The sequence below is a fragment of the Fistularia commersonii genome, chromosome 28, assembly GCF_037954325.1.
Source record: "Fistularia commersonii isolate RoL2024-O1a breed Wild chromosome 28, RoL_Fcom_v1.0, whole genome shotgun sequence".
Taxonomy (NCBI): domain Eukaryota; kingdom Metazoa; phylum Chordata; class Actinopteri; order Syngnathiformes; family Fistulariidae; genus Fistularia; species Fistularia commersonii.
In genome coordinates this window covers 8,092,583-8,108,412 of record NC_141311.1, presented here as the reverse complement: position 1 = coordinate 8,108,412, position 15,830 = coordinate 8,092,583, and the positions used below count along the sequence as shown (strand labels likewise).

General features: G+C 43.7%; 1 protein-coding gene across 2 annotated transcripts; it reads left to right on the top strand.

The window, feature by feature from the left end:
• The first annotated feature begins 5,416 nt into the window (after positions 1-5,416).
• Positions 5,417-12,482, top strand: st8sia6 (ST8 alpha-N-acetyl-neuraminide alpha-2,8-sialyltransferase 6). Of its 2 annotated transcripts, XM_086176178.1 has the most exons (7): positions 5,417-6,052; positions 7,026-7,100; positions 7,227-7,301; positions 7,636-7,780; positions 8,701-8,813; positions 8,902-8,994; positions 9,072-12,482. In XM_086176178.1, exons 1-7 carry the CDS (start codon positions 5,952-5,954, stop codon positions 9,547-9,549), a joined length of 1,080 nt encoding a protein of 359 aa, XP_086032304.1. In that variant the 5' UTR covers positions 5,417-5,951; the 3' UTR covers positions 9,550-12,482. The 2 variants fall into 2 exon arrangements, with proteins under 2 accessions (XP_086032304.1, XP_086032305.1); XM_086176179.1 differs by lacking the exon at positions 7,026-7,100.
• Positions 12,483-15,830: the final 3,348 nt, after the last annotated feature.

Sequence of the window (15,830 nt, the reverse complement as noted above, 5' to 3'; positions counted from 1 at the left end):
AAAGTAATGTCAGGAATGTGGTATAGTTACGCTACAAATGCTAGGAATGGCAGTAATTCAAATTCAAAGTCTCAGTTAAAGGATTACAGGTCAGTATGTGCCCTAATCTTGCTGTGTTTTTAAAAAGACAATGAGAGATTACTCTTGTGTGCATATTCTGAGCTGAGAAAACATGCAAGGATACCTATGTTTAAAAAAAGTCTTTAAGATAAGTAGGTATCGTTCCTCACATTACACGACACTCTCCACGCCTTAAAGGTTTAATTTTTAATAATTATTTCCATTGTAACCACAGGAGGATGTACATAATTTATGTGATCCTCCAGGTGGTTTTGGTATATGTCTGTTGCCTATCAGTCTTCCTTGTTTTGGTTTGGTTATTTCTGTGTACGAGTGCGTTTTGGTTTGTTTTAGTGTGTTATCGTGCTAACCTTATTCGCAAGATATATATGCAGTTGTTTTTTTCTGTGCTTATGAGAAATACCGAGGTGCAAAGGTTCAAACGGGCACGAGGGCACCAGGCCTCATGCTAAGAGGTCTTGGAATGTTCCAGGATCAGCTGTTCCTCAACCACATGACCGTATTACAGCCCCTCGGAGCCCCCGGCTTCTTTCACACCTTCCCGTGGAACCATTCACCCCTCGCAAAACCAGTGCGGGGAAATTGGAGGGCGGCGATATTGCAAGGACTCAGACATTCAAATTGCCAATGACATGAATCTGCTGGGATCAGAAGTCCAAAGCTTTTCGCTCAGATTGCAGCAGATGACCGGCCGGTGTGATTATAAATACCCAAAAGCCTCTGATATAACATCATATGATTTCAGATCAGGTTTTTCCCGTTTTGCTCCGTACAAAGTAAAGCCTTCACAGATTGCACAAGACACAAAAATGTGATGGAAGTTATGATTCAACATGGTGACATTTAAAAGTTGGCTCATTTAAGCCTTCCATTGTGCATCACTCTTGGTTTGCCAGCCGGGTGTTTGGCAAATCTATAAATTAATTAATCCTTACCCAAAATGCACACCGGATTAGAGATCAGTATGTCAGAGGATCCAGGAAAGATGCATCAGAGGGCTACAGGGCTGCAGGATTCCAAAATGAATCAACTGAAAGCTGTGACTTTTTCAGCAGGAGACAGATGTGGTCTTTTTAGCACCATGCCCCCCGTGTTCCTCAGCTTTGGCCATTCTTTATTTTCTATATGTCGTCTCATGACAGCAATAATGGCAATGGCTTCCAGCAAACGGCCTGGCAAGATATCAAACAAGCGCGCTCGCTATTTACAGCTGCCGTCCAGACACCCGTCACATCTGTCTGTCTGTGTTTGAAGGAACTGCTGGTTCTGTAAATGCGTTCGATCAACAGACTTATCTTTTCTGGATTAGAAAAAAACTATCAGAAACAGGTTGTACATTGCGAACGAGTATGTTTGCCTATCTCGTTTGTTTCTCCCGGTGCTCCAAGAGCAAATATGCATGAATGGGGAAAGAAAAACCGATCCAAAAAACAGACCGAGCTTGTTTCCTGCCTGTTGCGTCACTTGCCCTTTAACTTTTCACATGTGTTTTCAGAACATGACCTGATAGACTGTGCCAGTGCCCTGTGAGCCTGAATGCTGCGATCAGGCCCTTCTTTTCCTCAGGGATTAAAAATGTTTGAAAAGCATCCCACTCGCCCAAATTTGAAGAAAAAAAAGGTTCGAGAAAGCAAGTTGTGCAATACCACATGGCTGCTGAAGCAGTGGGGCTTTCAAAAGAAAGTACTTTCAATCCTGCAAACGACAAATGTCTGATGTTTCACTTGCAAATAATTTTCCAACCACAAAACCAAGGAGAGGAACTCACTAGCCAGTCATTTGAACCAACCAGCGACATGAGAATGTAGTGAAGTTTGATTCAGGTCACTGAGTTACAATAGCTTCGATTGAATCTTCTGCTCTGGGACAGACCCACGAGCACTAAAATGTGGCTGACCTTACTCTAAAAGAGGAAAGCAAAGCTCAGATTACAACACGGCGAGAAGGGAACAGAGCCCCCTGCTTCTGAAGGCATCACAGCCTTTTCGTGATCGCAATCCGGCCAGAGGTGAATGGACTATGTTAGATATGGACGTGTCCTTGTACTTCAGCTAAACCCTTCTAGTTGAAGGTGTGGTGGGCGATGGGTGAACCCAGAACCTTCTGTGGACATTCTGCTCGTCTGGCTTTGCTGGGGGCTTACGAGTAAATCAGCGTGTATCGTCTTTTCCTCCCACTTCCGGTATTGGTGGCAGATGGATATTAGAAAGAAGACTGTCTCGTTCATTCATTTCCATTTTGTTTGAAAGCAATGCATTAGCAATCATGTACTTTTCTAACCTTGAGGTGTTTTCTTTTCCTCGTGAGCATCGGGGAAGCTCTCGCGCCTCGGGTACACACCCACACACGTTATCTGTTCAGGGCACAACAGGAACCTTTTTCTTCTGTCCGCCTTGAGATGATAACTCATCAATTCTATAGAAAGCACTTTGCATCTCGATAGTTTCTCAATAACGTCTTCATAATTTCCTCTCTGCTGAAGGAAGTGCTGCAAAAAGACTTCCTATCTAGAAGTTTTGAAGAGTTTAGCACAAAGACAAAAGTAGAAAACCGGATAAGATGGACAGAAACTTTTTTTATATGGTGGTTTGCTGTTACAAACACTTTGATAGCTTCCCTGAAGAGCACGCCCCTTTCACAAATTCCAAATGCATGTAGGCATCTGCAGAAATGTACGTATTCTAAAGATTTTAACAGAACAACCCGAATAACAAGCGAATTATAGAAAGAACGATTCTTAGTTGTGCATCCAGCTATAATTCAAAGCTAAATTTACAGTTCCTCCGTCCTTGGCGAAGCAGGCACAGGGGGCGTTCCAGAAGCACACGGGAGGGAAATTTATTAATGATGCCAAGAGATTTGTATTTTTGATCTCGCGGAGCACAGAAGAGAGGAGGTGTCCGATACCGTGCCTCTTGATGGATAAATTAGAATTAGTTTCGGGAAACGGCTTCCCCATCTTCGCCTGGCTTTGTGGATAATGTCATGTTGCCATGTCAGAGAGAATCCTATTCCCAACATTTCCCTTCACATTCCTGCTGGTGTCTCATGATTCATAGAAGGTGAATATGTGTATTTATTCCCAGAGACCCCCAGGGATAAATCTGTTATCTCTCCGCTAATCAGGGTCAAGAAGCATCGATGTGATGAAGAGCAGTTTGTTTTCGTTTCCATTCTCAGATTTTCTCAGGTCTAGGGTAACTGATCTGTGCTCACAGAAAACAAATTTCCCCGTTACATCAGACCTGTCTCTGGAGAAACCGTGTGAAATCAGCAAAGTCATTCAAAACATGGCCTTGCATATTAGGATTATTCGCTACATGGCTGCGCACTGACCTTACTGTCGGGGTGGCTCAGCCACTCGAGAACCAGGCCTTAAGTAATGCATCAATGACAGGCAATAAGTGAACTTATGGAAAATGTATGAAAATGTTTCATATTTTGTTGTCATAATAACAGCAGCCATCGGTCAATATTAAAACTAATTCATGGCTGTTGGCTGTGTTGATCCATGCAACCATGCTTTTCTTAACCTTGTCACGGAGGATGCTAATATTAAGCGTCCTGTGTTTCCTCAAAGCCACATATATATTTTAGATGCCAAGTGTAATAGGAGAATGACACTGAATGAATGTAGTTGATATTTCCTGTTTTCTCATGCCACTAAAATAACGTTTTAATCAAAATATCCTGTTTGTATTTCCGCTAATTGAAACTGCTGCTCACAGACAGCTGCACGACCAGGGCTTTTCATATGAATCACCCCCTGCAATCCTCTTTCCTGTGCTGTAGTTTGAATCAAAGCTTCCATTGTTTGTTACATTTTGGCATGATATAAAGTCTACCTTTGAGATTTTTTTTTTCAAGCACAGATACGTAGTTCTTGAATTCTTAGTGATAAAAATAATCAACTGATTTTAGTGTCTAGGTGACTCAAGAGAATCCACGGGCTGACATACGTCCAATTTCAGAGCTTGAGCGTTTCAGTCTGTCACCTTTCATTTTCACGTTTTTTTTTATAATCTGTTATCAAGGCCAAATGGGTTACACGCAAACATTTGAGACATGAGTTTAAGTTATGGAAAAATCAGGGCGTAAAATAGAAGTGACAGCAAACTTCACTGCAACATGATGAGGTTTTGATGAGAGCCAGTTTTTCAAGGTTGAACAGGAAATACGACATCCAACGATTCTGAATACAGTTACATTACCAAACGTCTCTGAATGAAAGAGGCCTTGCCATAGACTCACGCACACACTTCTGTAAAATCTCAACATACAATGTTGGCCTTTTACCAACAATCTTTTGCTTCTTCCTAAATACTACAAAATAATAGGAAATCTTTTCCCCTCCTTGACATCACAGCTTCCCTTTTTCTGCATCATGGTTCCCTCAAGCGACATCATCATACTCCCCCCCACCCCCCACCCCCCACACACACGCGCCTCGGTGGTGACCATAGTGCCACCTGCCCGGTACCACTTGGAGCAGCTCCAAATTAGACACAAATCTTAACTCCTGTCTATAAAATCCCCAAGACACTGGTGAAGCACGGACCCTTTCAGGTTCCTGAGATAGAAGGTCCGGAGGGACGAGTCCCCTCGAACGCACCAGGTATCGTGGCTCGCCTCCTCCGAACTGCACTTCCAACAATGACCCGCTTTCAACGGGTGCTGTTTGATGGCATCCCTGGTGTATCCACTCCCCTGAAGACTCTATTGTTTTGAGATTTACGCCACAAAGCACACGTCACAAGACATTCTGGTTCCTCTGATTCTTGAAAATCAGGAAACGCTAGTTGGGGTTACTTGTTTTTTGATGTTTTAACGGAAGACGCCCTGCATGTTCCCCATTAACCTGCATCAAAACTTTTATGTCTTTATTATTTTTGTCCTCCGCAAACAGCTTGTAATTTCCAAATGAGAGCTGTAAAGCAAATGAGTTACATACCCCCTGAGCATTAAACTCCCACCTCCCTCTGTGTTTTGTCTGCTGCACTTCCTGGTTTCAGTTCACTTCCGCTCACCGTTTCGCTCGCTGTCAGTAATGCTGCTCCTCGGCAGACATTAACACAGAGGGGCACTTACTACTTTTTGCTTGTCAGATCTTTAAAAGTTTGTCGGCCGCGGAGTCATTCTGAATGGAATCATTTTTTGTTCCTGCTGCCGTGACAACTCAAGAGGCGAGCCGACTCTGTCCTGGACTCATGTTACCGCCTCCCTTTTTGTGCCAGGAAGAGGGGTTAATGGTGTGGGCGGAGAATAGTTGGGGGAGGGAACACAGGACTAATGGGTGGAGGGGAGGGAAAAAGCACCAACTGCAGTAAAACTTCCCCACTGAGAAAGAACAAGCGAGGAAAGCAGAGACTCGGAGAAGCCGACGCACGGGGTGGATATTGAGCTTGGGGACAGAGGAGAAGGACTGAAATTTTCCTTTCTTCACATGTGCGTACAGGCAGAGGGAAGGTGAGAGGGGTCAGGGGAATATCACAAGGACTAAGATAGGATGTGGGGCGGCGAAAGTCTGGACTCATCTCGGTCAACCTGGACACACAGGAAGAGGAGCATGAGGATCACGAAATAGAGAAGTGGACAAGACAAGGGACTTTGCTCACGCAAAAGTTTGGACATGAATGGCTGATAAGTGAGGAGGCACGCCTTAGTCTCCAAGCAGATAGAACAAGCAGAAGAGGAGCACATCGATCAAGAGTGGGGGGAGGGGGGGAACACAGGGGGTTAGAGCAGAAAATATGAAAACTCTGGGAGGGAAGCCGACAAGGACGTGAAAGAGTTCAGGAAACCTAAAGGCAAGAGAGTTAGTGACAGAAGGTGAGGAGGTGCGAGTTTGAGGCTAGCCAGAGGCGAAAGGTATGAGGGGGAAGGTCTTGAGTACAAGTACCTCGCTGATGATCACCCTCCTCTGCTTGGGGAGCCTGCTGACAACTCTCACCTGGTACATGATCGACGACAGGTACGTCTACAACCGGGCACTAGCCTCGAGTGATCTTCTGTTTAAACGAAATTCTATTGGCAAATGATCGAGGGGTCGTAGATGTGAATTACAACACTGAGACGGAGAAAAACTTGAGCAGAAATAAAGCCCTCGTGAGTTGCGTGCTTACTAGCGGTAAACAAGTCGCAGTTCCCTATGGAAACCGGCGCAGTAGGCCCCGAGGGTTGCCAGTAGAAAATGAACGGTTTCTGTCCTGTGGTCGGGTCAGATCGGCGGCGTGAATGCGTACCGCAACTTGGAAGATTAAAGAAAAAGAACAGCAAAACAAAAGTCTCACAAAAAGATGATAAAGAACTTGTGTGATGTCACAGGACACAGATGTTTCAACACAGACACAGACACACAAGACAAACTAGTCCCGCCTGAAATTGAGAAAAGTGGCAAAGGTCTGTGTACACTGGTTATTCATTTATGCTTTGAAATCCTCACAATTATACACTGTTTGCTTTCTGTGGTTGAGAGACATCAGATTGTAGTTGCTAAATGATGATGACGCTGGTACAATAGAGGCGCCCAAACACACCCACGAACACATACACAACTTCCATTCATGCATATGAAGACACAAGACGAGTACGGCAACAAGCCCTGTCAATCAAGGGCGCCAGCGCACCAGAACAGTTTTTAACGAAAAACAGATAACAGGATGATCCCAGCTACTGGAACCAAAAGCATATTCGGTCTGTTAACCTAAACAGCATATTGTTTGCGCTCTGCTCTACCCCGTATTAAAGGAGGTCCACCACTGCTTGACATTGGCGGTATGGAGGCCTTGTAAACAGCAAGGAAATGTTTGTTGAGATAAATCTTTTACCTCTTTTATTGCCTTCTATTGAAGTATATAATGGATGATGCAAGGTGCGGTAAGAGCTCTGTGTCCTATCTTTGAGTTTCTAGTTTCACTTGATGTGTATTCTTTTTCCCTCTATAGAAATGTGGAGCTTCACCAAGCACCTCCTCAAAAGAAACAAAGACTGAAGCCCTCAGCCATATGCAAAGAATGCAGGTGGCCGCTTTGTTTTGGATTGCATTCTGACCAAGTCAGCAGGGTATCACTAATAACAGCAGATATTCTGTGTGTGTCTTTGTTGTGTGTGTGTGTGTGTGTCTGTCTTGCATTGTACTGTCACAGGGAAATCATTGACAAAGCAGTGCAGATTTATGGCAAAACCTGGACGAAGCAGGAGGATAATTACCAAAAATTTAGGTAAGAGAGGACGGCTTGCTCTCAGAAGTTGAAAGAAATGGGAATATTTGTGTAATTCTGATAATTCCATTGGGAAGCCACAGGCATGTGAGGAGATGTCAAAATAGAAGTGCTGGTTAAGGCAGAGTAAATAGACCACACAGTCTAAATATAGATATTGAGAAGGTCATGTGACTTATGGAAACGTCCGAAGAACCGCTTGCTTATGTTTATGGGTTTTTTTTTTCGGATTCCATGAAGTGATATGAGTAGATATCCACCAAGACGACGGAAATCTGTATCCAGTCGTGTACGTCTTCCGTGTTGTTTGACGTAAACCCCTCTCCGTTGCCAGATCGCAGCTGAACGCCAAGTGCAGGGGTTTCGAGAAGGCCGTCATCACCCAGAGCAACACTCCGGTGGGATCGAAGATCGTGTATGACGGTGAAAAGTCGAGGACGCTCCAGGTGACCCCGGAGATTTTCAAAACCTTCATAAAGGTACCAGACATATTTACAGCAACCAAAACAGGTTCATGGTATTTGCTGTTTTACAAGTCAGTTAAGTGTGACAGTATAAACAGGGGCCTGTAAGACCAGAAGTGCTAGGTGTAATGGGAGTTAGGAAAACGACCCCTCGGTTTCTGTCAAAACAATCTCATGCATAAATTTGCAACTGCAACTGTAGGATTTGCTCTTGGGCAACTGGAACTGTAAATCTATCTGACTTTGTGGCGCGTGCGTTTGTGGAATCGTGCATGACGCCTTGCTCTTGTGAAACTCTCGTTCAGTCCTGTCGCCTGTGCATCGAGATAAGCCGAATGACGTGTTGGAGCACAGCGGTGTCAAGTTAAGATAGTTATCGTTGAACGCCGGGGATGACAAAGATGACTTAATGGTTGACTGTGTGACGTTTCACATTTGCACATTAACAGAAGAAGTCGATGAGAGGTTGATTCCAAAAAGACTGTCCTAAAAGAGAGCTGTGGTTTCCTCAATGCAAGATAGGCCCAGAAAAGGAAGGGAAAGGATAACGTCTGAAAAGCTCATTTGAATAAGAGATCATTCATTTGGAAAAAAATGGCAAAAAACACTAACTTTTCAAGAATTACTTTGTTCATTTTGTAGACTCCTTATCTAGGATTACTTGGTAACCACAGGCCCACAGCGTGTCACCACGTTCATGGACAATTTGTCGCAGTCTGCAGAACTCAATCAGAACCAACGCAGGTGCGGGGATAGCAGGCAAATGAGACCGGGTAAAAAAACCCCAGTCAAACCACAAACCTCATGCTGGGGAATTGATCAAAAAAAGATCGGATGAAAAAAGACAAACCAGAAAAACGAACAAACTGTTTAGTTTCTCCCCCGAGAAAGAAGGTCAATGAACGTGGATTACCCTCTGTGTTTGTTGATTTCAGGAACATCCTTTCTCAAACAACACGTTGGACACCTGCGCCGTTGTCGGGAATGGAGGGATCCTGATGGACAGCAGCTGCGGGGAGATGATAGATTCAGCTCAATTTGTTATGAGGTGAGTAAAAGTGCCCCAAATCACCGTTCAAAAGTTACTGGAGTTCAGTCGGCAAGCATTAGTCCGCCATCGTACGCTGCTTTCTCAGGTGCAATCTACCGCCGCTGGACAACGGCTATGAGAAGCACGTGGGTGTGAAGACTGACCTCGTGACAGCCAACCCAAGCATCATCCAAGAAAAGTGAGCGATGGTAGTCATGGTTATTGCCTTGTAAGCTGGGGATTTATTTGTTTCCTCACAACTGGTGTTGTCTCCAGGTTTGGGGCTCTCATCGCACGTCGCCGTCCCTTTGTGGAGAGACTGAGCATCTATGGAAACGCCCTGGTTCTTCTCCCTGCCTTTTCCTACAGCTTCAATACACAATTGTCCCTGCGGGTTTTCTACACCGTTGAGGACTTTAAAAGTCCCGCCCGGCCAATATATTTCAACCCAGAGTATCTAAAGAATCTGGACCTCTTTTGGCGTTCCCAAGGCCTGAAATCAAGGCGGCTCAGCACTGGCCTAATGATGGCCAGCATGGCTCTGGAGGTCTGCTCCAACGTGCACCTCTACGGATTCTGGCCCTTCGGCGCTCACCCGCAGGGTCTCCACTCTCTCATGAATCACTATTACGATGACAAGAAACCTCGAGGACAATTCCACGCCATGGGTAGTGAGTTTGAACTCTTGCTACAACTGCACAGTCAAGGCGTGCTCAGGCTTCACCTAGGAGACTGTCGACCAGCTGAAACGTAGGTCCATGACCTTGTGATAGCGCCTCAAGACTTTTGTTGTTTTTGTTATTTATCTAAAAGGGTAGGCATAGTGTGGTCACTGGACTGGAGTCCAAAGCAAGTCCATATAGCCATAATATTTTTGAAAATGAACATTCTGGATAACTGAGAGTCTTAAGACTATTTAATGTAACGATCACGGTTAGTAAAAATATATCCAGCTGGCGTCTGGATGAACTTATTGTAATTTAAATTGTAAACCTTTACAGGATCTTACATGTTTGTGCCTTGAGTTTGAACAAGAAATTGCAAATGACAATCTCCATGCAAATGGCGATAGGTTGTTTTCTTTTTTTTTTCATCAAACTGAATGTAAGAAAATGCAATACCTCCATCGGGTTGCGATTGTCCTGCATACCGAATGTAAAAGACACATCACATTGTTAACCCTGTACTTTCCGGAGAAATACTGTTGTACCTTGCAGGTGGAGAACAATGTTGCACGCTCACTTTAACGCACACAAATCCTGTATGATACGGATGGCGATCATGAAAGAGTTCCACAGTTGTGGCCTTACACGTAGTCAGGAAAGCTGTTACTCTTCCTGGCCGTGGGCTTGAGTCATCAGAAGACTCTGGCTGAGTGACGCAAGGCGAGCGACTTATTCACAGTTGAAGGCCCACTCTTAAATTGGGGGCTGGCTTTTGTACGTTGTGTTTTTTTTTTAATTACAAGTTACTTATTTTACTATTTTGCGAGGAGACAATGACTTTAAACTGTGGACTCGGAATGGAGCTCGTATCATTGATTTTTTTTTTTTAAAGTAAAGTTTAATTTCTTCTTTGTATTTACAAACATGGGTGAGTCTTCTAAAACTCAGTGAGTGACATCTTTCAGGGTTAATGTTTGAAATATCTTAGGTTTGGTATATGTCACATATATATACACACACACACACACAGAAACTGTTGCTGACCAAACTTGTGAACTTGATATTTCAAAGTAAAGTGAGGTTTTTGTTTTTTTTTGCCTTGTGACTTTGTGAAGGGGTGAGGCAGAATGAAACATTTAAACATTTATTTTGAGTTAATTGTATTCATTGTTGCAAGTCTTAAGTGCCAAAACTTATCACAGGAATACAATGTTGAAGGCAATGTGCCTCGATTCCATTTGTTTTGTGCCTGCGAACCAACGATACCTTTGCACAATTCTGCCATTTTCCTTTCTTTTAAGGTACCGGTTTACTTTTATAACAGGGCTTTTATTCAGATTTTTCTTCTCGTGATGGGTGATGTGAGGACACGGGAGTGTTTGTGCCAGCCACTCATTACAAGATGAGCCAATCCTTTCCTGCATAGCAGAATTAATTGTTCCCATACTGGGGCCACATAATTGTGCGTACATTTGGCTCAGTATCAGCCTTGTTTTCTCAGGCCGTGTCTGTGTCATAAGCCGCACAATATTCAGATCGAACAACTTTGTCCCAATGCGTGTAACCATCAGGACAGAGCCTTCTGCTGCAACAGGTCTTATTGTTTACCGCTGTTCCCCTAAATTATTTGTGCGCCGCTTCTTTACCTGGAATGGATCTTGCTCACACACACTACTAATGTGTCAATTTACTAACTGGCCAGAATTGGCAAGCTAGTCGCATCAGCTCAAGTATCAAAGGTTGGCAGTCAAGTCAGACGCCTGTTGTTTTCCTCTCCTGACGCCAGTCCACCCATTCATTTGCTTCCTGTCTCTGAGCCTATACCAATACTGTATGATGCAGTAACAATCTCCAAAGGCTCTCCACACTTTTCAGGTCATGACCCCCAAAGTAAACTTCACAGGGACCCGTGACCCTCGCTGTCACCAGACGTGAACAAATAGTCCCACCTAGATTTTAGTACCGCGACAATTATTGTCAGTATTTTATAAAATGGCCTCATGGGCACAGGTTTGAGCCCTCCCTCAGACTGAAAATAATCAGAAGACTCTAAATTGTAGGTGTGACTCACAAAATGATCGATTGACAGGTCACCAGGCAAGGGTTAAACCCTGCCTGTAGTCCAGTGCCAGCTGGGATTGGCCTTAGCCTCTCTGTAACCCTGAGTCCGGGAGAAGCGGGTTTATTTTCTTTTGTAACAATCATGTTAAAATGGGCCTCTCCTACCTTTTCTAGATTTTCCTTCAAAACTTTCAAAAAAAAATTCAAAAAGTCATCGCCGGTGGTGGACGGTTGCATAATTTATCCTCATTATAAAAAAAAATAGCAGCTGGAACAGCGAGCTGTTGATGGCATTACTTCCTATCCAGGGAATTCATTTGTATTGTCATGGCAGCAGAGCAACCCCCACCCACGCTACTGATGCCTCTCGCTGTCCTCCACCCTCGTCCACAGTCACAGCGTAATAAGACCTCCCTTCTTATCCCTGGAGACTTCGAAAATGCTTTTCCATCCTCCACTCTGCCCACACCCACGCTGTCCATCACCTGCCACCCCGGGGACGCTAGAATATTACTTATTTTATAGCATTGCCGTGAGGGCGCATAAATCAACAATCCACGGTAAGGCCTGAGTAAACCCCGACCTAAAATCTCCCTTCAAGGACAAACGGAGGGTCTTATTATGGAAATGAGAGGAAGCAGGAAGCCGCAAAAAGGGAGCTGTAGGAAGAGCAATGTGAGGGGGGACCCCAGCTACAGGAGGGAGGCGTAGAATCATCTGGAGCATAACCACTCTGCTTGAATTCGGAGACACACTAAACACAGCCCGATATTTTTGTTTCATCTGGGGTGAATGATCTGGACTTTTCCTTTGTATATCTGATTGTGAAAAGGCTCCTTTTAGTTTCTTTGTATTTTTGTATTTCCTGTTGTATCTCACCGTGTCCTGATCGCTCGAGCTTCTCTTTTCTGTACACATTTAAAGCTGTAAGTGTCCTGGGACAAATAAAGGTGGAAATTAATCTTCAGGTTTTGAAGATCCCATTTGTCTGTGGGACTCGCCCTCGGGAGCATCTTGCTAAAAGAACACTCTGACATGCTGCATCTTGCTAGTCATTATATTTTAACAAAATGCTGTGAGCCAGATCACCAGGATGACTGGATGTTTGTGGCCGCTCTTGCTAAAATTCCAATTGTAGGCATTCCTGCTGGACTGTTTATTGTTACAGAATCTTGAGTCATGTGAGTTTTCAAAGTGTTGGTTTTTTTTTTGGTTGATTTCTTTTAAATCCTGAGCTTAAGACCAAGTTAGAGTGATTTTTGTTTTCTTTCAAACAACAAGAACTAGTTCCTGGAATCATTAATAAGAAGTTCTCACCCAGTGTCGGAGACAAACAGAAAGCTTTTATGTCAGAAAAGAGGAATAATCCACTTTCGTCAGGAGCGTAGTTTTTTTTTCGGTGCTGACAACACCACAGATGTATGTCACACTAACCTAAGAGTTGCGGCACATGGTGAAGAAGTAGGTAATTATCTGTATTTCTCACCACAATTGTACTGCTCAGGCGTAGGGAGCTGCCCCCTACTGGCGTGGAGTTTGAATCATGAAATGGCTCAATGAGATAGGTTGATTGTTTTGTTTTCTCTTCAAACTGGTGTTGTTTGATTGAAAATGTGTTGGTCCAACTTTAAGAAGACACAGATTTTCATTTTGCCATTATATCCTTGTGCGCTAACTTCTTTTACCTGTACAAGTGTGCGCTTTGCCGAGGTCAAAAGCTCAAAATCTCATAACATATTAACCATGACTCAGATTCAAGTCATTGGAGCAGATGGATGTCTCACATTATTTTGGTTTATTCTCAGTAAATCAGATTATGTCAGTCTCACTTTGGCGTTTACGTGCATTGCTCAAAGCCCTGCCTCACACAAACATTGCAAACCTTGGTTTGCGTGCATTTATATCAATGGAGGCCTATACACCCATGCGCATTTGTTGTCATGAAATTCCTCCTGCTTGTTCAGCTTTGGGGCATCATACAGTGGCGTGTGCGTCAGACACTCAAACATCTGGATGATGCTTGCACGGCTTCGGGAAATACTAAATCCGACCCGGGGAGAGCTTTTGCCGGACCGGGTGAGTTTTGTTGTTTAGCTCTTCTTCCTATCCTTCCTAACTGTGAATCATCTCCCAAGTTGCATCCCTGCATCCTACCAATCAAAACTTAAATGGGATGAATTCTTTCATTTTGGACAAAACAGCCTGCCGCCACAAGCTGCCTCCCCACAGTGCTCATGGGATTCCACTCATATTGGCAGTGACCTTGTTGTACATCCAGCTGCAGCTCTCCCTTCATTCTCATTGGCCTGCGCTCTGGGGATTTTTTTTATTATTATTATCATTTCTGAGAATGACAAATACTTTCCATTTCCTCTGTTTTTTCTTTGCCAAGGAATCCGCTTGCAACTCACTAACAAAGTTAATGGAACAGAGAGTGCTGATTCATCTTCAGTTCATAAGAAAGACCAGCACATTTCTAAAAGGGCTTAAGTTTTAGTATTTGATTTGTTTTTGAATGGGGAGCTGTAGCTTTTTCCATTCAAGAATGCTACTTTAGCCTATCAACAACATGAACCATTGAGGGTAGATAAGGATAGAGAAGTTTCGAATCCATACATAATCACACAGAAATATGTCTAAATGTAAATATAAACATATATAAATATTTGTATTCCAAGCAATGGCAGGAGGCAGAGGAGTTAAATGGAAGGCAGTATGTTTCCTGAATGGGGCGCTTTGATATTGACAGCGTTTAATGTTTATAATACGGCCTTGTGACGTCACTGTGCATTGTTGGAATGAAGCTACAGGCTAAAGCAGTAACAATTATGCCTGCACGACACGTAATGTAACTGACATACTCCGAATGTAGTCCTGATCTATCTGATCGGCAGCCTACAGTAAATCCTCGGTAGCTATGGCCGTAACTGACACCGATTCAGGCCCTCTTACATCTACGAGACCACATGCAAAATACAAAATTTGACTGGCAGTCAGATTTGAAATGTGCAGTGATTTAAGAGATGCCGCTCTGAACAGGCTGTTTAGATCCTTTTGGAAGAGAATTAAAAAAAAATGTGAAGGTCCACCACTCACCAGACCAGGGGGGCTGAAAAAAATCCCCTTATCACTGGCTGACAGATGATGTTGAAAAGAGGAAGCCGGATGCTTAATTTCATTTTTGCATTTAATTATGGTGATATGATTATTCAAGGAGACTGCGACTGACCAGTTTTGATCGTTAATTGTTTTATTATTGATGGCTGGGAAGAATCCCTCAGTTCTTAATTCGTTCATGTGACTCACGACTCCTCGGACTGAAAAGTTCTCCCGTCACATGCCGGGGTCAAAGTGTCGCAGAGGAACTGGCCAGAGTGACGACAAAATGGTGCCGCCGAACGGACGTGGAGCGACGTCTCCTCTCCCTTCTTGTTCTTTGCGGTGACACAACATCAGCCCGTACGAGTCTAATTCTCCCGAAAGGACGCCCTGCTCGCCACCAATCAAAATCAAACACGAGTCTTGTATTGACAGCCGGAGCTCGGTGGGGTGGGGTCGCAGCGGAGGGGGTCTCGACACTTTTAAATTGTCCGGAGTTTTCTTCCGTCGGGCATAAAAGACACAGACTCATAATTCATTTCATTTATGATTTATTTTTGTAGGAAAATATTTTCTTTCAACATGCGAATAAAATAAATCCATCAGAGAATATGAAAAGAAATCTCTGCCAAGTGATATCAGAGTGGCACTCAAAGGAATGTACTTTTAAAAAATGAAAAGGCATAGAAAAGAAAAACACATTGGTCTTTTTTTTTTTCACTGGAAAAAAAAAAAAAAAATTTTTTTATTCTCACATCCCGTCTTGTTGACAGTAAGGAACCGGGTTTGGGGCAAGAACGACACCGCCTCAACACGGTCACATAGGTTGTTGGACACGGACAGAAAGACGACGAAGAGGCCAGACATGGCGGACTGAAAGGAGACTCATTGTCGTTCAGCAACTGTTCGGTAAATTTGTGGATCAGTAACCGAACAGAAACCAGACCTGAAAAGCAATTTTTTTGTCTCATCATTATTATACATCTTTAAAAAGCCACGTTGCTATTTGGAAGACACCACATTTGCTTCATGCATCTATTGTGTTTCGTGTTCTCATTTACCAGTCGATTCACAAGGCAACAATTATTCCGACCCATGCAAAGATCTTTCCATTCGCTGTGGCTGCAAGGCTTGTGCGCCTCCTCGATTGCGAAGGCCAGACCGCCGGGGGAGGGGAAGGGGGGTCCGATTAGAGAACTGATGAAAAGCA